The sequence below is a fragment of the Morone saxatilis genome, unplaced genomic scaffold, assembly GCF_004916995.1.
Source record: "Morone saxatilis isolate NCDOM2014 unplaced genomic scaffold, NCSU_SB_2.0 Contig18, whole genome shotgun sequence".
Taxonomy (NCBI): domain Eukaryota; kingdom Metazoa; phylum Chordata; class Actinopteri; family Moronidae; genus Morone; species Morone saxatilis.
The window spans coordinates 8253339-8279128 of record NW_023339740.1 but is presented as its reverse complement, the minus strand read 5'-3'; the positions used below and the strand labels follow the sequence as shown (position 1 = coordinate 8279128).

The window sequence follows — 25790 nt, the reverse complement described above, 5'->3', positions numbered from 1 at the left end:
TAGATTCATCAGCAGACTGTCCTCCCCGTACAGGTCGTCGTTCCTGCGCAGCGGGGGGAGCGTGGCCTCCCTGTTCAGGCGGTCCAGGGCCGGGGCCCTCCGGAGGATGCCTGTCCTCAAATGGAACTGGGTTTTCAGGAGTCCTGAGCGGCTCCTTCAATACGGCCTCGTCCCCATTGGGCTTCTCTTTGCTGCGGCTCTGTCTCCTCTGGGGAGGCGTACCGGCGGTAGGGGTCTGAGGAGTGGGCGTGGCGTCTGGTCGGGGAGTGGGGTGCCGAGGAGCGGTGGGGGGACCTGTGGCGGCGGGGAGCGGCGGGGGAGAGCGGTGCGGGCGGGAGCGGTGACCCGTTCTGTTGGGGAGCGGCCGTGGCGTTGGTCCCCCGTGAACGACCGTCCAGGTTGTTGTCTGCCTGGCCGTGACCGGCTGCTGCACCTTGTCAGGCGAACGGTGGCGGCTGCGGTGGTGTCCGGCTGGAGTGGTTGCGGTGGCCGTCGTCCTTCCTCTTGTCCTTCCCGTGGACTTTTCCCCCTTGTTTTTTCCCGTGCTGGTTCTCTTGTTGGGGGAGCGGTGGCGGGGTTTGGAATGGTGGGCTTGCGGGTCCGGCAGAGCGGCTCGGCTCCTTCTTGCTCCGGGATGGTTGTTGGGGTTCTGGTGGGTAGCTTAACTCCGATGGGGCGTTGGTCGGGGGCAGGGTGCTCACTTCCGCAGCGTTTTGTAACCCTGAGGCTGGGTTGGCTGCGCTGGTGTCGTTGGGGCTGCCGTCTGCAAGAGTGTGACATACAGACGAGGGAATGGGGATCAAACATGCATCCTAACTGCTTTCACATTAACCATGCTGAACCACTCAGACGTGAAGCTGAGAACATTTCCAATGGAAGCCATTCTGATGTTAATGCCAGCAAAGATGGCTAGTTGTTAGATGGCACAGCGACAGCCAATGGTAAAACGTTAGTGTAGCTTACACATGAGAATACAAAGGCAGTGACACAAAGGCAGCCGTTGCTTGAGGAGACTGGTTGCCCACAACAAACCTGTTCCCGGGTCTACCTGGGGTCACCTCTCCCTGAGGCATTGTGGGACTTGGCTGGTCGGTCTGCCGGACTGGAGGCCGGTTACAGTCAGTGCCAATGTGCTGCATGTTGATGACGCTGCTCGGTTGTACTGATTAGCCATGCTCTTTCATGCACTGTCATGATGCCTTAGACACTTTGTAGATGTTTAAAGCAAATTAAATGCTGAAGATGAGAGACACAAACTATTGCTATATTGCATTAACAGCGTGTGCGGTTTAGGTGGCATTTCACAAGAAGAATTAAATGGTCTGCACATTTTTAACTGTTACCTTAAGGAATTTCATTCTGTTAAGGCTCACTAAATCATCTACATAAGCAGCCACCAAAATGTTTTGTATCAGATTCTTAGGATTAAATCTTACCGTTCTAGTTCTACCCACCCAGTTTGACTGTAAATAGCTCTTCAGGTCTACATTTTAAGAAAAGACTACAACCATAGGTAACAACTAGCAATAACAGAGGCTGTTCTCTGATGGTCTAAAGTAGTGTGAATACCTATTTAATAACTTTTTAACAGGAATATTCATTTCACCTTTGGACTTGTGGCCCAAAGGTGAAGTGCAACTGGTGCAGACATATGAATAACGTATCCATAACAGCGGCTACGACAGCGGCGGTACTGGCAATGCATTTTTGGTGAATGGATTTGTATGCATGGAGTAGAGCACGGGCATGGGTGAGTTGAGCCACACCACACTGAGATCAGGATGGAGAAAGAGAGAGAAAAAGAAAGAAGTGGGAGGAGGCAGAGCCAGACGACAGGGGAGGACAGTTACAAACCGTGGTCTGATTTTGGAGGACAGAGGCCTCCCCCATCTTGTCATTTCTCATACATGCAGTGAGATGGGGAGCGACCATCCCTGAAGGAAGACAAGAGCCCAGCGTAATACGGGAAGAAGGGAAGATACAAAAACAGAAAAAAAGAGAAGAGCACAGGGTTTAGATCGCTTTGGAACTTGAAGGAAGAAAAAGGAGAATTATTGTGTTGATTTTTTCAATGAAAAAAATGTGTTTATTTGATCGTTGAGTCATTCAGAAGAAAGAAACAGTCCAGGGAGTTGCCCAAACCCTTCAGTGGAAACCATCAGTTACAGAGAAAGGTCCCGAAACCAAGCGCGCACACACTCAAACACACAACATGTGGACACAGAAGCAGCAGAAACCTCAGAACCTCAAAAATAAAGACAGTGAGACTTGCACACCCACAACAACAGCGTATGAAGCAGTTTTACATTGCAGACAGAAATCAAAAGAAGTACTGGCAAGACTGTCAAAGGTAGTGCCAACTAAAAAGTACAAACAATGATCCAAAATATACAAGTTCACATGATGCCATATCGGTGCAGGTTAAGACAGCACATTCTTAGCACAACAAAAAAAAACATTACATTGATGAACTTTTCAAGACAGGCAAATGTATCTCCACTCAAAAAAAAAACAGTAACAAAAAGAAAAAGAAAACATTTATGATGACTCGTGACTGTCAATCAAAACTGGTCAATACGATTAAAAAAAGAAAGGTTCCATAAATATTATGGAAAATAGACAATAGAAGGGAAAAAAATCCAATTTACACTTTTGACAAGTTCATGCAGCAATAGACTTTTATCCATTAATATGTGGCTTCGATTCATGGCTCTGTACATGGAACAAAAATACTTGTCTCTATTCGTTTCATCACTGTACAAAACGTCTATATAATTGGAGCAACTCTTTCTTTTTGAATGGGGATGGGTGGAGTTCCTATCGTCACAGCTTTTCAATGACATTTACAGTGGGTGCAAATAAAATCCATGGATTAGTGAGTAATGTCAAGCACAGTATAGTGAGATTTTCTCTTTGAAATGGCAAAAAAATTAAAATAAAAAGCATCAGATTGCCTTTTCTTCTTAATACAGTTCTCACTTAAAACCCTTAAGAGTTCAGTAGCTTACATTCACCTTCAATAAATATCATAAATACGTTTCAGTCGCGTCCTAACCAAAAGCTGCGAGATGTCCCATTTTATCATGGGATGCAGTGGATCAAGTTTTCTTGTCCTCTTAACGCTAAATTAGTGTTTAATGAGGATTTGGAGCCCTCAGTATTACCTATTACCCACAAGAAACATTGATTTTTCACTACTCTGGTCATTCAAACCCTGTAAACAGTTTCTGTTTTCATGTAGCACTGAAATTAGACCCACCACCTTTCTGTGAAGTCCAAGCAGAGTGCCAGAAGGTGAAAAGTGACAGCGGGATGACATGGAAACTGAGAGCAGGTGACAGCAGGAGGGGGTAACAGCACCCACAGGAGCACCTCCACCCCTGCTCTCCCCCAAAATCCCATAGCCCAGGAGTGACCTCCACCAGAAAGACACCCAACACCAACCAACCCTCTCCCCCTGCCTGGTGGGTTTGTCCCCGGGATGGGTGATAGGTCCTGGGAGGGTAATATAGTTCTTTCCCCTTCGACCCACCACCGTCCACTGGGCGGCCCCCTGGCTTAGGGCGTGAAGATGGGGGAGAAGGGAATGTTTTCGTAGATTGACCCACCATATTCAGGCACCGAGCCGTCACCCCTCTTGAGCACCAGATGGGCGCGCCGGCCTCCGCTCTTGATGAGCTCGATGGCGCGCGCGTGCTTCATGCCCTTGGTGCTCTCGCCGTTGATCTCCAAGATTTCATCTCCGACCTACGGAAAGGGAAGAAGACCAGGAAGGAAAGGAAGAGAAGGAGTAAAAGGTAGGAGGCAGAAAAGAGAGACAGAGTGACAGATGGAGATGGAAGGGAGAAGAGGTAAATCAGAAGGGAAAAAGGAGAGACAGCCAAGCCAGAAAAAAAAAGAGGCGACGGCACAGCAAGACAGAACGCAGAAAACAAGTGACAGTGGGGAAGAAAGTACACAAGAGGAAAGATGAGAGGCACGAAGGTTCAAAGGGACACAGTGACAGCAGAGAGGAAGGAAAGGGAGGACAGATTGAGGAGACGTTACATATGGAATACTCCAAACAGTAAACCGAACAACAGCAAAATTTTTTATCTAAATCAACAGTTTCCAGAGAGGGCAAATTGCATCGGAAAAGCAGCGACTGAGAAGCTGAGAGAGGGGAAAACAGGAGCAAGAAGAAACACTTTTTGCTTCCTGATTCTTTGCCTCCACGCCTCAAGTCATCCCGTCAGTGCTGTCTGCTCCGAGGGAATTCCTCTCTGGCAGAATATGGATTTCTCACTGACGCCTCTCTCTGCCTCACAGAGCTGCTACTATTAATATCTCTAGCTAATAAGGTGTGCAAACACAAAGGTATGTATTCATATATGCATGTACAAATGTCCTAATGCATGCGCACCCACTCATTTCCAAACTGTAGCGTATTAACACACACATATATATATATATATATCAAAAACTCCCTTGTAGCTCAAATGCATACATTATCTGCTAAAAGGCTGTCTAATACACATTGAAGAGAAACAATTAACCCCACATTGTATATTCAATCAAGCAGCCCAGGGAAAGTGCCATTGGCTTATGCAATTAATCAGAATAAAGGTTAAATATTACAGTTTCATGACAGCTTCTGTAGCATGTATGAACACCATTTTACAAGCTAGTGGGGAAATGTTAATTAATTAAAATGTACATATTCTGACAGCGGGTATGCTCCGTGACTCTGAAATGTCTTGTGTTTTGATACTGCACTCACACAGTGAACCCTCGTACGTGCCTAAGCCTGGAGGCGACAGTGTTTATATTCAGTGAAATAGAGCTTGCAGTAATTGGGAGGTACATTATGCACAAGCAATTATATTGATAGATAACATTATTCTGATGACTGTGAAGTCTGTGAAGCAGTATCATCAGCCCCTCCTGTTAATCAACACACTCAAATGGCTTACACTGCACCTGAAAGCAGGGAATTATCATATTATAATCAGTGCATAACAATAGCCAAAATTGAATAATTTTGTTTTCGACATGTTGTGATGAAAGTGCGGAAATGTGCAGCACTGTCCAATGAAAAGCACAGTGATTTTGTGAAGTGTTTCTTCATGGGTTGAGAAAATCCACAAACTTAAAATTTAAATAAACCATTTAAAAACCAATTAAATTATTATTTGACATTGGGATTTTGGACATACATGCACATGTGTCTCACCCAGCTCATACATAGTGTAATACCTGAGTCCTCATCTTCCCCTTCTTACTGTTTCCTAACATTTACAGTGATGATTAGCAAGTTGTGCCCTGATTCAGAAATTCCCCAGGTATGTTCTACACACAAGATGACATAAAAACATGAAGCTACATGGTTGCTTTAGTTAGCTGAACTAAAACAGTAACTGTCCATTTATGGGCCATAATAACCGAAAACAGTCCAAATGGAAAAAGGACCCCAGGGGATCCTTTGGGTGCAGAAAGAATGCAGCTTAGTATTGCTATAATGTAAATCATTTGGAATTATTCCAGAGACAGAATAACAATTGCTATATTTAGTTAGTTGCATATAACCTTTATTTAATAAAGTAAGGCCCACTAAGAGTAAGATCTATTTTTTAAGGCACACAAGAGTACGTAGAAAAAATTTAAATATTTTATAATTGAGTACAACAATAAAGGGGTGCTGCAGGGAATTAGTCATACAGTTCCACAATTTGATGATTTTTGGTGTGTGAATATTTTCACAGTGTTAGTACATTGTGTCCGTACCCTCATCTTTCCGTTACGGACGGCCGCTCCGTCCTCAGCTAGCCTCAGCACGTACAGGTCCATGTTGTATTCTCTGCCTCCCCGCAGGCTGAAGCCAAACCCTTTGTTGTCTCGCTCCAGGTCCACTGAGTAGAACTCAGCATCCTGATGGAGACAGACCGCACACACACACACACACATGGAAAGAGAGGGAGGGAGAAAGACACATTTGCATCAAGGTTTGTGATTCAGGTTTGAAGTGTGTGTGTGTGTGTGTGTGTCCTTTGAAGTGGGCAACTATTTCAGGAGCATGGGACAAATGCCACCTTCAGGAAAGTCACACCTCTTTAATAGATAGGCCAGACTCTGTGTGTGTGTGTATGTGTGTACATGCATATGCTCAGGTGTAAGGATGCTGAATTATTGATGCCTTGGGCTCTGTGTGGACAAAGAGAGAGGACACAGACAGAGAGAGGGGGGCCGGGCACCACCACAAGGACAGGCAGACAGCCACTGCAGCTCCTGTCTTCATGCCCTCCTAATCTGCTCTGCTGAGGGATCAATGTTATCTGTGAGAGCCATCTCCACATTGCCAGATTAATTCAGCAGTGAGCACAGTGGACTGAGGGGTTACTTTGAAAGCAAACAGGCTTTCCTTAATGCACAGACTCCGATAACGCCAGCAGGTAGACATAAAGGGGAAGATAAATGTTTAAAAATGTACTTTGTTTGTCCTTGGGAATGTGGGTGGGGGGATTGGTTGTTGCATGAAGGGACAGAGGATGAATGGGTATTGGGGTGCTAGTACAGCTGGCTGGATGTATGAAAAGACTAATGTATAAGTGGGTAGGAAGTTGATGGGATGGAGCGTAGATTGCTGGGGTGTTTGATGGAGGAAATGGATGGATATATACGAATGAAGTGACAGGTGAACAGATTACTGGAGTGTCCTTCCTTACCTGAGGTGAGACTTGTGTTGGGGGTTGGGGAGGAGGGCCTTGTGGGGCTTTAAATTCAAAGGATTCCTGTTTTGGTTTGGTGTTGTTCCTGAAACAGAAATATGACAGTCAGAGTGAAATTAATGTCCCCCACCACACAAACGATGCTTTCTTCTTGTTTCTACAGTTGGATGTTTGAGCTCTATTGTACAGAATGATGTATGTGCAAAGTATGACACTAAAAGGATTTTTTCACATTCATCTACTGAAAGTGTAAAGTTTCCCTGTGCTCATTGAAAATCCCATTTTCAGGGGTGGGCCTACAACAATGACATCAAAAATTGTTTGTAAGCCAGTCCCGGTCTTATATTCAACTTGAATAAGCATAATGTGGAAACTTGAAGCCTCCAGCGCACATATTCACGGAAAATGGACTTTACAGTGAAGTTCTGCTGTCCAGAAGTTGAATTTATACTGATAGATTACAGACCTTTTAATGAAGGAGAAGTAGAAGATGTAATTTTGATAAGATTATTGAACTTACCAGATACAAATTATTATTCAAAGTAGAGCAATTTATATACATGTTAAAACATGTCTGGAGGAGACCTTTAATTTTAGGCATGAAATTAGCATATTTTGACACTTCATCTGAAAAAGGTTCTGCTGCCTTTTTAAAGGACTATACTAGTTCTGTACAAACACTCAATTTCCCAGTGCCTCTTACCTGGCCTCCGGTGCAGCCTGTTGCTGAGGTGTGTGAGTGGTGGTTATAGTGGCAATCTTCTCTGCATTGGTCAACAAAGATGCATTTGATGACTCTGAGGAGGGTGAGAGAAGGAAAGGGTTGCTGTGACTTTTCCCAAAAGCATGCTAACATGCTAACATGCTCATAATGACGATGCTAACATGCTGACGCTAAATGTGTATAAATTTCACTATGTTCACCATCTTATTTTAGCGTGTTAGCATGTTAACATTTCGTACTATGCACTAAACACGAAGTACAGCTGAGGCTGATGGGAATGTCATAAATCCAAGTATTGGAAATTAAAAATTTGGACCTGATGATGGTACTAAATAAAAAGCTAAGGGATCACCAAAGTCATTACAATTCATCCTGAGGGAAATATGAATGTGTGTGCCAAATTTTGGGACAATCCATCCAATGTTAATGATATTCATCCAAAACCATAAATGTCAACCTCATGGTGGCACTAGAGGAACAGGCAGTGGATTACCAAATTCACCAGTGTTCATCCTCTGGTTATTATGAATATTTGTTTCAAATATCATGGCAATCCATAATATTTGTTGAGATATGTCAGTCTGGACCAAACTGGAGGACCAGACAGACAGACAGACCAGCTCATCGTCATCCATAGAGTCATGCTGCTAACAAAAAATTTTGCTTTTGAAGAATTGATTAGCATAAGGCAAACTATTGCTTTTCATGTCAACCAGTCAGACAATCCAAGAACCTTTCTACCTCATGGAAATAAAAAATGCTACACTGAGTACATTTTATTGACATTTTCTTTTTCCATACAGCTTATACTTATAATTTCCATAAACATTCTCCAATAGAGGTGTCTCTGGAGTTCTGGAAGACTCTGCGTGATGGACTTAAATCCATATTTCACACCATTTTTCAGTGTGAACATTGGTTTAGATTCAGCAGCTGTCAGCTACAAACATTAACTGACCCGCAGGGACCACCACCAGCTCCACCAGCCTCCACGCTTTCTCCACCACTTAGTCAAGATCTGGGACACCAGAATAATACAAAGGTTTACATTTGAGCTATCAATCTTTTTGTCAAGGTACTTGTCAAATTGAGTTTCTTTTCCAAAAGGTGTACATCTCAATGCGGACTGAAGCTCCTCCTGTCTGCCTGAATTGTCAAACAGGAAACGGATACACACACTTGCAGCCTCTAGGGACATAAAAGCCGCTGGTTATTCTGTCTTTTATCTCAACACTGATTCAATCATTTTGTGGTATCAATGAATCGTGGTGCTCCACTGACAAAAACAGACCATCATTACACAACTCTTGCTGCATAAAGAAACCTTTCTTCTCCTTAACAATCTCCTCTTTCTTGGCCATTTACAGGTATCTTATTTGATTACTCTCCACTACTCTCTTCTAAGTCCCCTACTCGCTATTCCTCTCACGGTTACCCCGCCTCCTCACATCTATTCATCTCCTCCACCTCCACCAGTCCCCTTGGAGCCTGTTGGCTTAACCCTTTGATTACCTTCTGCCCATGAGGTACAAAGTCAACCAATCAACCCGCAGCGTGGGTGGGGCGAGCTGCAATTCGGTTGAGGAGAACCCTCTAGTTCTGAGTGTACATGAGTGTGTGATGAATGTCTCAGGTCGGCCCTCAGCATGAGGTCCGTGCAGAAAACACGCCCATAGGAATGTCTTTGGCATAAACCGTGAGCTGTGTTACAATCTCACATATATTCTGCTCATTTCTCACTTTCGCCAGCCTCAAATTTGTCCCCGTAAACCCTATTCGCCCCTCCATCTGCTCATTTGCATAACACACCTCCCTCCATTTATCTCTCCTCTGTTTTCTTTCTAGAAATGAATCGAATAAGCTCAGTTTCTCTCTCTCTTTCTGTTACGCTCGCGACCCACTGCCTCCTATCTCCTCTCTTGCTTAAAGACATTCATGGCGCAAAGAAAAAGCACTGAGCTGTTTCTGTAATTTTTCTCTCTGGCCCTGGCAATATGCCGTCCCGCCCTGAATGGACTGAGATAGGAACAAGAGCAGATACAATCAAAATGAGAAAATCAGGAGAGAGAAAGAGGAGCGTAGAGGGAAAGAAAGGGAGAAGAGATAAGAGAAGTGTGAGGGCTGTACTACACAATATACTCCAGGTTTTGCAACAACAAAAAAAGGCACGTCATATCACCTCCAGCATTTTTGTCTGCCTTCTCAGACAGGAAGCAATGAGGTGCTTGGTTTGCGCCTCGAGTCTATGCTGCAGAGACACAAGCTTTGATGAAGGCATTAGCTGTTTGTGCATGCATTACTGCGCACCAGCAGGAAGAGTACCATGCCTGTTTTCCTTGTCATTGCAGAAGAATTGAGTATCAGTCACTACAAAACTCCATCTATGTTCCCACACAGGAGAGAGGTGAGCTCAATGGAAAGTAGCTGAACCTGACTTCACCTTGAAGAACCTCTTGGTTTGGTTCTTGTTCATGTCAGAAAGTTTAGACGGGACTGATCCACACAAAAATAGGCATGCTGCTCAGTCTTGTGTAAACAGAGGCAGAGAGAACAGTCACTCAGAGACACAACTTAGAAACACAAGACACAATCTTTTCCTGTCACTCTCTCTGTGTCCGTGTCAGACAGCGTCTGTTTGTTTGACACATGCACATAAACACAAGCCCGAAGTTTCCGATAAAGCATATCCAGTTATTTCTCTGAGACGCCTTCTCTCCTTGCTGTCTGTGTCTTCTTGGCAGAGCAATTCTGGCTCACTGTTCTCATCAAGCTCTCCACTGCAAAAAAAACCGCTTCATCCATAAGAAGTGAGCCGGAAAGCAACGAGCGGCGGACAAATAGCTCCAATTTCTACCAGAGCGCAGGTTGACAGGGAGTATTGCCTTCCTCACACACACACACACACACACACACACACACACACTTAATTAAACAGTATTTGTGAAGCATGCCAGGGTGATCTGTCAGAACAAAGTAGCGAGAGCTCTCAGCTGCACAGCACAACATACAATGTGCACAAACTTTCCCTTAAAACCACTTTGACAAAGACACACACACACATACAAACATGGCGGAAGTTCACCATCTCTCTCTGTATCTTACACACATGCACACACACGTCTATCTATTACTTAAAGGTACTGGCATGCCGAAGGCAGAAATGCGAAGGCTGGGAAACTAAACCCAAATATCCCCAAAGAAGCAGTTCTGTCAACACTGCGGGCGTTCTACTCACCCTGAAAGCAAATGAAGTGCACCTCAAATACACTCAGACTATGTAATAATACTAACAATAGTTGATGATTGTATTGTATAACTTCCATTAGAGTCCTACTGAGCAAAACCACTTGGACAACCTCAAATCATGAACAAGCTCTAGCTCAACAGTTTGGCAAAAAATTGATTTTTGACTGAAGGCTATGATTTAACAGGATATTTTCAGAATGTGTTGGTCAGCAAAATGCCTCGACCCTTGAAGGCGCCTTTTAGGTTGCTGGGTCACCATTTTGGCAACAATTTATCAGGGGAATAGAGACTTTTATAGCTTATGATAAACTAGTCCTTAATTATTGTTCTCTACTCACCGTCTCCGGGAATGATGCGTAGTGTGACGGTGTTCCCGGCCTCCTTGATGAGGTTGACGATGTCAGAGTGGGACTTGTTGGTGATGGAGCATCCGTTCACAGCCAGGATGCGGTCGCCGACTTTCAGCTTCCCACAGCGGTCTGCTGGGCTCCCCTCAATGATGCGCCCTATTTTGTGGGGCATGGCCACACATGCATTGCCAGCTATGGTCACCATTGACACGTTGTGATGTGTGATTTAGTGTTTGTGTGTTGGTGATGTTGGATTGCGTTTTGGAGAGAAAGAAGGAAAAAGAAGGGGAAAGGAGCAGAAAAAGAGAATCAGAAGGTTAAGCGTTAATTTACTGACCGCCAACAGCCAGCTGAGCCAAAGCCAAAGAGAAGCTGATCAGGAAAACGACAGAACAAAATGCAAGCGTTTGCAAAGAAATAAGAGAATGCGTTCTACTGTAGTTTTCAATACTTTCCCCCGTAAGTAGCTTTTTCAAATGAATCACTGGAAAAACAAAGCTCAGTTCTCCTCCACCCTCCAACCCCCATTCCTCTTTTACTTAAAGCTGCTCCGGAACAATATTCTATAACAGGCATCATTATTGCATTTGTACGGGAGTCTCTCTGCAGCAAAAAGCTAATAATGAAGGAAATGTTTTTGTGTCGTCTGCATCCCAAATACCTGCACCTGCAGAAAGTTGGAGACGACAAACATACATCAGAGCCGACATCTCACCAACTACCCTGAGGTCTCTCTGTCTCTCTTTCTCCCTCCCTCTCTCGCTCTGCAGTCTGACAATCAGTCACTGCAGAGAAAAGGAGTGTGCAATCACTCCTTTCTTACTCCATCTTCTTTTTCATTAGTATTCGTTTCTCCCTTTAACCATCTTCCACTTTATTCCACTACAAACTTGTCTTACCCCGACCTCTTCCTGTCTTTACTGAATCTAGCTGTAAAATATTGAGTGGAAAGTAGATGACAGAGAGATAGAGGAAAGAAAGACCGAGGTGCTGTAGCATTTATGAACAAACTAAAGTGCTTCTCCAAATACGAACAGTATGAGTGGACTCGTTTCTGACACCATCACCGCTATGAAGAAATTACATATTGCAAAGAAACAACTGAGTTTGAAACTTTCATGTAGCTGATGTGTTTCCATTAGATTTTACATGTCAGGTCAAATCAAATACAGCTTATCTGCTTGCCTATGCGTTCTACTCTGGCCTGTGAAAATGAAGCTTTGCCACTTGTAAGCCAACCTGGAAAGTTGAGCATTTTCAGGCCTTTTCAGTCCACCCACACTGACAGAAATAAGAGCAAAGAGAATAGTGAAATGCCATAGTGGTAGGGCAAAGAGTGCGCTGCATTGAAAAGACACAACTAATTTGTAAAAGGCAAAGTAGAGTCAATTTGAACAGCTTTATATGACAGGTGTGTGAGATCAAATAGCGGAAAACATTGTAGTGTTGAAAAACTCAGATATTACAGTATTTACTATCAGCTAAGTGATGCAAAATAACCCAAACTATGTAGACAATGTGACTCTGAGGAAGTGCATCTCTCTGCTCGCAGCACTCATTCTCATTAAGCTATCATTAGGCTTTTAGTGCCAACCTGCTGGGCAGAAGCCATTTAAGTTCAGCTGAATAATACAAATGCCTTATGTAAGACCCACTTCACTTGTGATCAATTATGAAAGCCTTGTGTGAGTGTAGCGGCAGCTGCAGGCGAAGAAAGGGTTTCAGTGTCTTGGTTTGACAGGCTTAGACGAAAATGAGAAAGAAGAACCATTTCTTTGAAGAGTGTTGGTATTGATCTGGTGAGACTGTAAATAGCCAGAATATGTGTTGGTTGTCGGGCTATTTAGTGTTCAGCGGTTTTATGGATAATACAAAGGCAGCCCATGAAGAAGATAAAAAGATAAAAGGCCCCAGCGATGAGGGAAAGCTATGGTGTGTGTTTCATGTTCCGCTGAGTGGAACTGATTTCTGCAATATGTGCATGTGCAATCAACAACGTGTGCCGGAAGATAACATTTAGAACACTCCAAACAGAAAAGAGTGATCTCTTACCGAAGGTGGTGCCGGCTTCAGGCCGCGACACCGAAGAGACGATGACAAAACCGAAGCCTTCGTTCTCGCCACGGCGGATCTCTACGTCATAGGGCTGCAAGGAGGACACGACAGTGGAGGTGGCGTTGGGGGGCTGAGAGGAGGTGGTGGCAGCTGCTGCAGCGACCACGGCATTGCCGCTTCCTCCGGCCCCTCCGCCCCCTCCCCCGCTGCCAATGCCGGAGGTGGAGCCGCTGCCTGAGCTGACGGTGTTGAGGGAGTTCTGGCTGCCCTGCGGAGTGCGCTTCCCTATCTCCTCCGTCAGGCTGGGCGCCTGGGTGCTGCTGTGGTGAGAGGACGCCGGAGATGGAGGCACGTCTCCCTCTGCTTTAACTAGAGATGAAAGAGGAGGATATGGTGAGAATGATGCAGATATACAGTGAAAGCTGGGAGAGGAAAGTGCGGAGAACAGGGGAGAAAGATTTATGGAGTCGATCAAGAGGAGAATGAAGATAAATAGATACAAATTAGGCCATCCAGTGTTACAAGAAGTTTAGGAGATAAAAAAAGAGAAAAAACAGAGTAAGAGACCGGTGAATAATAAAGCAAGATAACATTAAAACAACACTGTCAAGATATGAACACTGCAAAATGTTATATCATCTGTACAATCAGAAAATATATTGTAAATAAACGCAAACACTTTTTTCTTCTAACACAGCTACTTTATGTTGATATGATAAAAGACAAGCCAGCGAGACAGCTTGGGGAGAAGAGCCTCTCCAACAATCTCTTCTCTGATCTGTTTTGAACAAAAGATGAACTAAAGATGCGGGCTGTTGTATCTGGACATTTCATTCCACATTTCATTTCCTGTACAGCTGCTCAAGGAAGGCACCTCATATTCTTGATGCTCTGAGGCAGACGGGGAGCAGCAATGCACTAATGTCTGGCCGCTGTCATCGGGCCGAAGGTTGACCACCCTCTCCATCATATTTATGGGTCTTTCTTTATCGCCTGCTGAGGAGCAGAGTGAAGCCAAGCAGAGCGGTGAAAAGGCAGTGATGGGCGGGGGCGTTTGCTCGTGGTAGCGGCTGAGCGCTTCCTACACACACCCAGACTATTAAGGCAACCCCTGCACATAGTAAGCAGGTCCCCGGGCCCCTGATGGAAACTGCGATGAAAATAAATGGGGCTCTTGGCGATGTAAAGTACAGAGTTCTTTTCAGCAACAGAATACTGTTGGACTGTAACAGCAGAGGCCGTAATGATATAATGGAATCAGAGGCAAATTAAGAAATAGGATTATGTTTGCAAAATGGATTCATGACATGAGCACAATTAGAGATTAACTTTGAACCCTCTGAAGTTATAATACTTAAGATCTTTACTAACAATAACTATAACCATTACTGATACTCTTCATGGTTTGCATTTTTTCAGCAGAAGCCATTTAATGTGTTCACATTCAGTAATTATAGCCATTCCTGCATCAAATTCAAGTTTCCTTCACATTCACATGCAAGTTTATCTCATTGATATTAGCCTCAATGTTTACTGTTCACTCTCTTTAACAGTGTCAATGCTGTATTAAGTGACAGCCGATGCACACAGATCCTCCAGCTGTTGCTACTTCACATTAGAAGGCTTGAGCCGGTGAAACTGGTTCTAATCCTTATCGTTCTTTAAAAATGCACCTACAGAATAAGACAAGAGCAATTTTCTGCATTTCTAAATATTGCGGGGAGTCATGGAATGAGAAGGAGCAGTTGCTGTGAGCTGTCAGATAAGGAGTTACGTTGGAGTTACAGGCGACAGGCTGCATACCTCCAGCTTCTAGGTGATTGTCTCTAATGTATTTGCCATAATTCAAAAACCCTGATCAAGTTTTTGAACTCCAGCCAGCACAAAGATATTATGGGAGTGGTTGAACATAGACTTTTCAGAACATGTCAGCAGGTCTCTAACACGCTAGGCTGCTCTTTCATCTTCATCCCTTTTGCTTCTTACCGGCGTAGCTGGTTTTGCGTCGCACCGTGAGGTTGACGTGGCCCTGCTTGGCAGCCTGCTGCATCAGTTGCACCACCAGTTGGTGCGACTTGCCCACCACAGCTGTGCCGTCCACACATATCAGTTCATCGCCGGACCGCAAACGTCCATCCTCGTCTGCCGCTCCGTACTTCACTATGTGGCCGATGTAGATCTGGAAGACAAAGAAAGTAGATGGAGGAGACTGCTGAGACTGTGTGTGCAAATTTAGATCACAGACAGAACCTATGTGCTATAGATTTTTAGAAAATGTAGGCAGTAGGCATACAATTGGCTAGCAGTACAGGTCTGCTAGAACCCTTCAGACCTCACTATTTTATTTCACTACTCTTATTTCCAGCCTGCTACAGTAGTCACCCGAGCCAGGCTATAAAGTAGATCATTATTTTTTTCTTCCTTCAAAAAAGTGAACAAGAACAAACGGCGTTGCTACTTTAAAAAACAGAAGCAAAAAGTGGTGTGTGAGTGAGATGGGTGGGTTGTAAAAATCACTGATATGAATTTGTCTGCGTCCAACACAGAAGCTCAAAACTACACCAAGGAAGATAAGTAGAAAAACAGATCTGATGAAAAATCCTATATATGCTGCTCAAACTAGTGCTGGTCCATTTCATTAGTCAGGATACTGAGTCTTGTCAGTTGCAGTTCACTACATTTCACACAAATATATGGTGAAAATTGAGGAAACTGAAAAATAGAAAGAAAGAGCTCTGAGAGATACAAAGAATGTGAAAGAAACTTACCGGCTCTCCTGGCTCATTGCCTCCAAGGATCCTGAAACCAAACCCTGTGTCCTTCCTCCACAGGAAAATGTCCTGCTCCTGGAAGTCTGGAACTGTAAAATCAACAAACCACTGTTAACATTTATGCATTAATACCAACAGCCTGCCCAGGGGAATTCCTGTGCCTGCACCAGTAAAGGAATCCCTCAATATCACCTCATTTAGTTCAATTAGTTCAATTTCATGCTCTAGCTTTGTCATAAAGAGGTATGGCCATAATGGCTGCACTTATTGTTCTCTGGGAATCAAACCATCCGCCTGCTTATGTCAACATGCAAATATTTGTCCTCCCAACTGTTCCAAGCTTTGTTACTAAGATAGCACTTTGCACAAACAATCTGTCTGGAGGCTTTGGGAAAAGAACAAACAACTGATCCATCAAAAGATTAAAACTGATCTATTTTGGGTGAAGAGCATAGGTATAGAGCTTAAATAAAAAAAATCAAAAGCTAGACAAGATGCCAAAACAGTTCAGAGCACCCTCATTCATTGGTCCCATAATTAGACATGAACAGGCTGAAATTCCACTCTGATGTCTGAAATAGCATATTTTCTTTTAGCTTTTTAAACCATTTTTAGTAATGTTCCCACAGACTGGACATTACTATTCAAATAGACGACACTGTTTCTTTTATGAAGTGATGTGTGACACGCAGCTCCTCCATATGTTGGAGAGCACTTTCCACCCGACAGGGGTGCTAATACATGCTGAAACCGGCTATATATTATTGAGAAGTGTATGACTAGTTTACAGTCCTCTCCCATCCACAAGTGAAAGAATAAAAGAGGCATGGCACTGCAGCGAATGACAGCTCATGGCTCATGTAGCAGTAGAGATGGGGGGGGNNGGGGGGGGGGGGAGAGAGAGACCTTTAGGAGGGGTTACATGGAGCGAGTGTGTATGTGTGTGGCCTCATCTTGGTGGACACATGGGCTTCTTTGCTTTAAGTATGTGTATATTTATTCACGTATGCATGTATGCACAGGCCACAGGGCTGACAAACATGCACCTCTGAGCAAACTCCCGGTGAGATTTCCTTTTGCTCCAACACAGGCCACTGCTGCCAAGGCCACTAAAGCCACTAAGAGACGGCCGGGTGGCAGAAGGCATAAACAGCCTGCTCCCAATCTGTTCCTACAGTCAACAGTTAAAATCCCTGCGGAATGCAGCCATCTCTTCCAATCTATCACAATGTAACTGTGGAAGAACTGGGAGAGGAAGAGTCAAAGGCTAACTGTCGCAATCTGCACCTGCACTCGGGAGGGTCAACTGCACGGGTACACCCTGCTCCCGTCAATTAATAGATCCATAAGTGATCCCCACAGTGAGGCAACTGGGCGTGAATCAATCAATGTTTTACAAAGATGGACGGTGCAGTGCAGGGTTCTGCGCAAGGACTGCAAATAACAAGCACGGATGGTTCAAACAGTGAGGAGATTAAACTGGGAACATCTTAAAACCAGACAATAATCAAAATGAAGGCAAAATAAAGCACGAGCATTAGTTTCCTATCCTCTCTGGCCTCGATTTTTTTGAGCAGGTTAAAGCTGTGTGAGATTTTTGGGGGGGAGATTTTTCTGCAAATGGAAATCGTTCACCACATGTTGTGTTTAAAGACCTTGATCTCAACAGAACTTTTCATTACAGAGAATGTTGCGTGGAGAAATGTGTCTGCCGCAGCCAAGGACTGAGCCCTATGGGGTGCACACAGCAGGATTTTATGGTGAGAGCTCAATGCAGCGTGAGGATGCGGAGGATTTACACCTGCTGGTACAGGTCAGCTGTCCTCCCTGTCATTCTCTCTGTGTCCGTCTCTATTTTTCTACAAGTCAGAATCCCTTGATCCCCCAGTGCTTGACCTTTTTCTTATCCTAACATTTGTCTTTTACATCCCATTTATGTTTTTTGTCACTTCCCTCTTCATTATCCTTCGTGCTCACTTTGCATATCCTCTCATTTGTACTGAGCAAACTGGCTCAGGCAATTTAGAAAACCCCCTGTTGAGACTCCATCTTAGCACAGGATTGTAGACATAATCTGCTCCTAAATCGTGCTTTCTTCCACTTTATTTCCTTTCAAATCAAAGGACAACAGTCCTCAGCCCTTCACGGCGACTTGCCAACAGGCGCCTGCACAGCCCACTTTTAGACCTTCCTTTCACATTCTTCTTCACAGGCATCTAAATAATTAAAGTCCTTGACAAGTAGCTCCTGGGAAAGTGATGAGATGTTAAGGTTTCTCAGCCCTTACACACTCCTGTTTTCTTTTTCTTTCTTTTTTTACTTGACAGTGGATTTAAGTTATTCTTTTTAATTTGAGTTATCCCTTTGCTTTGGCAAGGCTAGACAAGGAGGAGGAGGATATGCAATCCACCGACATCCAGTCCACTATTGCTGCTAATTATACGCCCATGTGTCTCTTTAGGGAAGTCTAGTGTAAAAGTGTGTCAATGGTGCCAGCATCGACAACTGGACCAAAGTGGCATCTAGTAGCTTTTAAAAGACTGGACCAAGAACATGTGGGGGACAACTGCTTCTAATGATGGTCACAAATGACAATAAAATCAATGCCAACTTTGTAGCTTTGAAGAACTGCTTCCAAGGAATAACCAACATTTGTTGGAAATACATGTATACTTTCTTGCAGAGTGTTAGATGAGAAGATTCATACCGCTGTCATAGCTTAGCTTAGCCTAGCTTAGCACAAAGACTGGCTCTGTCCAAAGGAAAACAAATCTGTCTACTGGCTTTAAAGCAACATTTTACTATTTAACAAGGTATATTTTGTCTGTTCAATCTGCACACAAGCAAAAATGTAAAAGTGCTTTGAAAAGCGCCAGGCTGGCTGTTTTCCCCTGCTTTCTGTGTCAGCTAAGCTAAGGTAAGCACCTGCTGGCTCCAGCTTTATGTTTAGTGCAGATATGTGAGTGGTATCGATTTACTTAAGAGAGCAAATAAGCGTTTTTCTCAAAATGCTGAACTACTCTTTTAATTACACATTTAAACAATTACATTTAGTTTAATAATTTTTATTCCGCAATGCTGTTTCCGTCCTTGGTTCAATCATTAGTTCTGTTTTAGAGAGGTGTTAAATCAACTGTGTGCTCAACTTGGAAGTGGCAGTTTATGGTTATGTTAAACTGTATTGCTTTACACTGACTATGATTTTGTCCACCTCAATTATATGAGGGTAGACAAAATAACAGGAACACCTCTCTGCGCAATGCATTTCACTTAGACAGCACCACAAACTACACCCTACATAGATACAAATGAGGATACTTGAATCTACACCTCTCTAAAACAGTATCAACAAAAACATTATAACCTTCATGTAGGTGAGATTTGTTGCAGGAATGTAATAGACTATATAGTTTTAGCGTGGTGTACCAAATAAACTGAGCATATCTTAGAAAGTAAGTCCACATATAACACCCAAGGCACTAAATTGAGACCACATCCCACTCCACAACCCGAACAAGAGCACAAAAAAGGTTGTGTCTTTGTTGTTTTTGTTTAAGCCTATAAACCGGTTACTTACATGCACAAGATTTATCCCTTATCTCAAATCTTGCTCCAAAACGTGCAGTACCATTTAAACACACCAAGGGTCTCCACTGAGCCAACAGCCCCATGCAGCCCACATCTAACTGCCACCAAAAATAAATATACTTACGCCTACTTTCATACATGCTCCTGGACTGGGCCCAAATCTTAAAGGGGTCCGGTTTTCTCTGGATGGTCCCGTCTGCTGGGGAGTCCTGGGGCGGCAGGCCTGGCAGGGGCTGAGAGGGGGGCGGGGGAGCGATGCTCTCGCTGAAAGGGGGTGCCAGGGATGGGTGCACGGGCGAGTCCGTGTGGGTGCTCCGGTGGCTGGAAACACTATGCTGGGAACTGTTCTGACTGTCCTTTCTAGACAACTGCTGTTGGAGAAGCAGATCAATATCATTGGACAACTGAAAGTCGTGAAAATGGAGGCTGAACTGAGAGCTGACAGACAGGAAAAGACAAAACAAAAAGGTTACTGCATGCTCAGCAGTGGAAAAACAAGACGAATTGGGGTTGTGGTTTGTGAGAGGAGAAACAGTGGGATAAAGAATGCTGCTCCATGGGGTAAAGGGAAGTACAAATCTAAGAGTGCATAATGTCAACCATTGTTACGTTGCTACCTTATTCAACAGGAAGACAATCAAGCTGATTTATTCAAAGAATTGTTTTAGCATACAAAAAATAAAAAAAATACTTCAATGGTTTCTCATGATTAAGTCATTCGGCTGTGGGAAAAAAAACTCTAGCTCAACTTAGGAGGGTACATTGCCTATTCCTTTTGTTTAACAGAGTGGAATGTATTAAGAAGGAACTGCATCCCCTGCTGCATATGGAGAGATATCCACAGTGAATAAAGCACTTGTGGGGTTTAAAACGAAGGGAGGATTTTACTAGTGAAGTCAGAAATGTAAAACTCCTCATAAATTGCCACTGGCCCCACAATAACATGGGCACTTAAGCACCTGCTCAAGGATATGAAGGAGTGGTGCTTGAGCAGGGTAAAGCACATGAAATCCCAAGCTCAATCACAAGTACACTGCGAGTACAAGTAAAAATCCCTTCTGTGACCATCTTTCTTTACAGTCCCATTGCCATCATTACTCTGCCGGTTTAAAAAAGAAACCACCAAAGGGAAAGGGTTAAAGCTAGAGCATGGGAAATAAAGGCAGATATTTTAAGACAGTAAGAGAAAATGACAGCAGTTCAGTCCCTTCACATCACGTGACCTCCGAGTACTTTGGATGTGGCAGACAAAAATACACCAGGAAGGGGCGGAGGCAAGTGGCTTATCTGTTCTCGTATATCAAAGTGTTTGGCCTTCAAAGTGCAACCATGTCTTCAATAAATTCGGACTCATTACTCCCTTAATCAGCCTCCTACACCTCTGCAATTCATGTTTATATTCATCAGCCTTGTTAGACATAAAAGAAGCTTGACGCTTTAGCAAATATTAACTTAGAGCTGTGGCTCCAGCTGGAATGCTTACACTACCAGTGTTATCGGCGCAACCTCACTGGATTGTGTGGTGAAGTAAAAATCAATGGATTCACATAATTAGTCACAAGTGCAGGCCATGTTTGGTGGTAAAGTCAGACTTTACTAGACTGACGCTTCCACCTGACCGCAAAATTATTTTTTTGGTCACTTTCATCAACAAAATGGCGCCACCATTAGCCAATGAGGCAGCATTTTTTCTTGTTTCTCTCTCACTTTGATGCACACAAATTCCAAATCCTATCCTCCTTTCAAATGAAAACCAATCTCTTGTTCTTCATGGATCTATTAGATTTGACCTTCTGCAGTCATTGTGTTCTCCCTCTGTGCTCCGGGACTGCTCTAATACATTGGTTTCTCCTGCTCCAATAACTTATTAAGGAGACACAAGATGGGACGGAGGGAGGGAGAGGGGGGTTGGGGGGCAATGAAAACAAATCCCTGTCGCTTCCTCAGCTCAGTCCAGCTTTGCCACTAGCAGGCCACACTCAGATTGGGTGCCTTGATTCATCACAGTATTAGCAGTCATCTTTAGTGTTTTGTTGCACATAAACAGCATTATACAGCCAAACATTATGCTGAGACGTCATGCATTAACACTGTTATCGTTCTGAACTTCTCACCTATATTATCTGCTATAAGATCACTATGCCATCACCATTATCATCTAACACATTACATATCCAGCACCAATACCACCACACCTCACTTTCACCCCATCTAAATGGCATCACATACCCTCCTAATGTAATCTCTGTATGGAGGAGCCAGCTCAAAATCATCCTGGAAAACAAAATTAACAAACATATGTTCAGTCAGATACAGTCAACAGGGTCCCACCATTAATGTAGCATATATCACAGGATGAGGCTGTATCTCAGCTGTGATCATACATTCAACTCTCACACTGCAAGCTTAGCACCCAGCGCGAAGCGATCATCAGCGTGTTAGCAACCCAGCTCACGCTGTGCATCAAAGCCCCCTGTCCCAGCCCCCGCCAGAGAGGAGGGGGCACTGATGTAAAGCCACAGGGATCCACCCCCGCACAGCACAGCATCCCATGTCTACAAACAGACCCACAACATCAGGACAAGTTACACCTTACAGAGGAGAGTTGGAGATGAGGGAGGGGAAGAGAGGCTGTCAAGGTGAGACAAACATCCCTCTGACAGGTACACCGTGTGGATGGGGGACAGAAGAGTGAAGGATGGATGGGAGGGAGGGGAGAGAAACATAGGAAAACAACCACTTACCAGTTTCGGGCTCTTCTTTGCAGGTGCCACTCCTGTGAAGCCAGACAGAAATGGGAAAAAGAAAAAGGCAGAAGGTTACCAATGTAGTTTTGGTATATCATCCATGTTCAGAAAAAAGGAGAACAAAAAAAAAAAAGAAGCAAGGAAAACAGAAACAGATAACGCAGACTCCAAAACAATGTCACAACAGTGCTCATCTAGCCCTCGTCTCCTTCTCCCTTCTTTCTTCTCTTTCCCTGCTTGGTTCGTTTGCTCGCACATCCGCGGTCTGGCGTTTGAGGAGGAAGGGTGGGGAGGAGAGGGTGGTGGTGGTGGTGGGGGGGGGATGTGCAGGCAGCGCGATCTATCTGCATCATTGCCGCGGCCAGCGCTTGGCTTGACTGGTGCAGCGGAAGAGTGGGGCCAGCCCCAAGGGCTACCCCAGCGCTCGCTAGACCCTGGCTACCCAACGGCAGCGCATGCATGTGAGTGAGTGTGTGTTTGAGGGAGGAAAGTGAGAGTTAAGAGGAAAGGACAGAATCCTAGAGAGCAACCAGAGAATAAAGAGAGAGGAGTAGAGAGGAGAAAAAAGCGAGCTGTGCTCTGGAGTTCCTGGCCGTAGCATTACCCATGGAGAAGGAGTCCAAGATACTGAACATTAAATTATAGGCAACCGTCAGTTCCCCTCTTACTGAGACCATCTTCCTGCGTCCGCTGAGCGCCGCGCTCCGCTGTCGAAGGCTCCAGCATCTATAGGCAGTTGCTGTGTCCTCCCAGTCTCTCTCTCCCTTTCCTGCTGCCTTTCCCTTTTTTTCCCCCTTTCTCTCTCTCTCCCTCACCTCACTGCACACTGTCCTCCCTCCCTTTTCTTCCCTCAGCATCATCACCCTCCCTCCCTCTCCTTTCCATCTCAGTCTCCCTCCCACCCCCACATGCTCGTAAACATCCACGCAGCTGCACGCGCGCACACACACGCGCATCAGGCGGCTTTGCGAGGCGCTCCCGACACAAATCGAAGTGTGCTTAAGGTATGACAGACGGGTCTCTGCATGAGTGAGCAGTGACCAGAAATATCATCGCAGAAATATCATTATCACAGACGAGCACACAAAGAAAGACTGACGGATCACTAAAATGCTAACACAGCCTGGATCTAGCCAGAGAAATGTGCTCCTTAAGCACATCACTGCCCTCTCCCCCTCCCTTCATCCCTCGCTCCCTCTCTCCCCCGACTCTGCATGAAATAAACAGTTGTATGAAGTTATGGAAATGAGACCGACAGAAGGAATGCATGAAACAAAGACAAAAATGCAAAGACTCGTAGTGTATATTTACCTCGATAACCTTCACATTCAACAGTGATAGCAGTAAGAACCACACACACACCCCTGACATACGATAAGGGTGTGTCAAAGATGTAAAGCATGAGTGAGACCAGGCGGTGTCTGATCTAAGAAAATGGGCCACTACTGTGTGTCAATCCTTCAGGGAAACTGAGAGGATACAATCTTACACTTCCACACACGCACACACACACACACTCATCTTCTTTATCTCTCAGACATCTGGGTTCATTCACAACTGACAGCTCCAACTGTGCTGCGTCTGTATCCCTTTTTCTTCTTCCTTTCCTCCCCCCTGTGCACCCCCTCCTTCCTCCCATCTCTCCTCTCCCCTTTTCACCCCGATTTTTTTTCAATCAATAAGAATCATTCATTCAGGAGCGAACAATCCCCTAAATCAGACGCATGTACGCATATGCACGCTGTCAATCCTGAGGTATTCTCTCTGGACTAAGCGTCAGTCAAAGTGTCAGGCTAATGTTGATTATCCTTCATCTATCCACTGCAACTGATCTGCTGCTGTTGTCCGTCAATGTCTCTCAGCGAGCTCTCCCTCTTAAGAGTTTCGATCAGACACATTGATACACAAAGCGGACACACCCATGTGAGCAATAAACCGACTCAGACGCGGGTTGATTCAGGTCTTCGTAATACACGTACCTCAGAATTGATACTATAACAGCAATATTACCAAATGAGATATATATTAATCTAAAAATACAGAAATCAACTAAGATCTGAGGCCTTGATGCCCTTTGATAAATACTTACACTGTGAACAGGTCAACACTGCATTGTTAGGCAGAAGCAGTTCTATGGGTTTTGTGTGTGTGTGTGTGAAGCGCCACGGTGTGTTTGAAGCTCCTAGATCAAAAGCTATTGTGGATGTTTGGACCAACCTCCAATCCTAATTACATACAAGAGGGAGGAAAGAGTGGTTTTGGACAGGTGGGCGATCTCGGCTGGCCTGCACACTGACAGCCCGAGCGAGAGAGCGCCCACTAAATCCTCTGCGCCTCCAGCTCTCAAATAATGGACGAGGACTGCTGTGGGCCTTCCCCCCAGCTCATTTTATTCTGCTTACTAAATCTTAAAATTTGTGGCAGACAATGCATTCTTAACAGTGAATAATGAAGGGCTGCGCAACCCACAGGGCACTAAATTTGTATAATATGTGTTTTTTTTATGAGTAATGATACATCAACTGATTATTACGGATTTCAATGAAGTCAAAATAATAGTAATAGTATCCAGTATATTTAGGGACTGCAATGAAATTCTTTATTGAGCTTGACAGAATAACTGTCATCTTGTTTTTCTCCGTGCGACAGCCCCTCAGTTGGTTAAATTCCAGCAGTTTGGGTGCATGAAGACAACGTATGGTCGACAAACACTGTTAGCTAAAAGTTGTTGTGGAATAAATGCAACTAGGCATATGAAAGCATTGACACGCAAAGTTAAGATCTGCGCACTGGAAAGATGAATTCAGTAGAAATTGCTCCTGCTGTTTCGGAATAATTGTATTCCGATGAACTGGGCAACGGTTGACGAGGAGGACTGTACCCTCGGCTGCTGTACAGTTCCCTTCAACAGGCAGGAACTGTTGCAACAACCTGGCTGCACAGCAGTCACTAAACGGAACCCATTACTATGCAGATTATATTGTCTGTCCACAGTGCGCGTGTGTGCGTACGAGTTGGTAGATCTCGGCTACGAGTGATGGCTTCCAACAGGCAGGTCCATCTGTCACCGTGGTGACGGTGCCTGGTGACCGTAGGGAACCGACAGGCAGTCTCCAAGGAGTGAAAGGCTCACATCAGCTGTGTACATCAGCGGCCAGGATGTGACAGGCCTGCAGAGTACAGCTTTATTTAGCTTCCTCTAGGTTTGTTTGTGTAAACAGTGAAATTAAATGTGACAGAGGAGCGTACCAGTGTAACTAAATAGATGGCAAAGATGACTGAGGAGAGTCTGCATGCAAGAGGTAAAAAAAAAAAAAAAATGATGGAACATAACTGTTATTCCTGCAAGGAAGGCCATGGTGCTTTATTATTAAAAGAAATAGGTCCTAGGAGTGTCTTTTTCCCTGCACTGTGCCTTTTTTCTTGTGGTATGGGTGAAATCCCCTCCTCCACCAAATGCACACATCCACCCAGAGGAGACCCCAGCGCAGATTATCTGCAGAGCATTGTCATAGAAACAAAGGATGGTGCAATGGTGGAGATTTATAACTCGCCCAATAGCTACAGAGGTGTAAAGACATGGGAGATCAGTGTGTGTGTGTGTG

The 25790-nt window shown here is 44.4% G+C and overlaps 1 protein-coding gene across 2 annotated transcripts in view; it reads right to left on the bottom strand.

The window, feature by feature from the left end:
* Positions 1-433: 433 nt before the first annotated feature.
* Positions 434-25790, bottom strand: part of magi1b (membrane associated guanylate kinase, WW and PDZ domain containing 1b) — a gene marked incomplete at its 3' end in the record, with an annotated part of 122798 nt that continues 97441 nt past the window's right edge. Inside the window, 11 exon segments of one of the 2 annotated variants that reach the window (XM_035662123.1) lie at positions 434-763; positions 3609-3747; positions 5764-5907; positions 6702-6789; positions 7408-7501; positions 11013-11216; positions 13077-13448; positions 15066-15258; positions 15848-15939; positions 19563-19809; positions 22183-22214. In XM_035662123.1, the coding sequence (XP_035518016.1) occupies positions 438-763; positions 3609-3747; positions 5764-5907; positions 6702-6789; positions 7408-7501; positions 11013-11216; positions 13077-13448; positions 15066-15258; positions 15848-15939; positions 19563-19809; positions 22183-22214 (1931 nt within the window). 2 annotated transcript variants of the gene reach the window in all.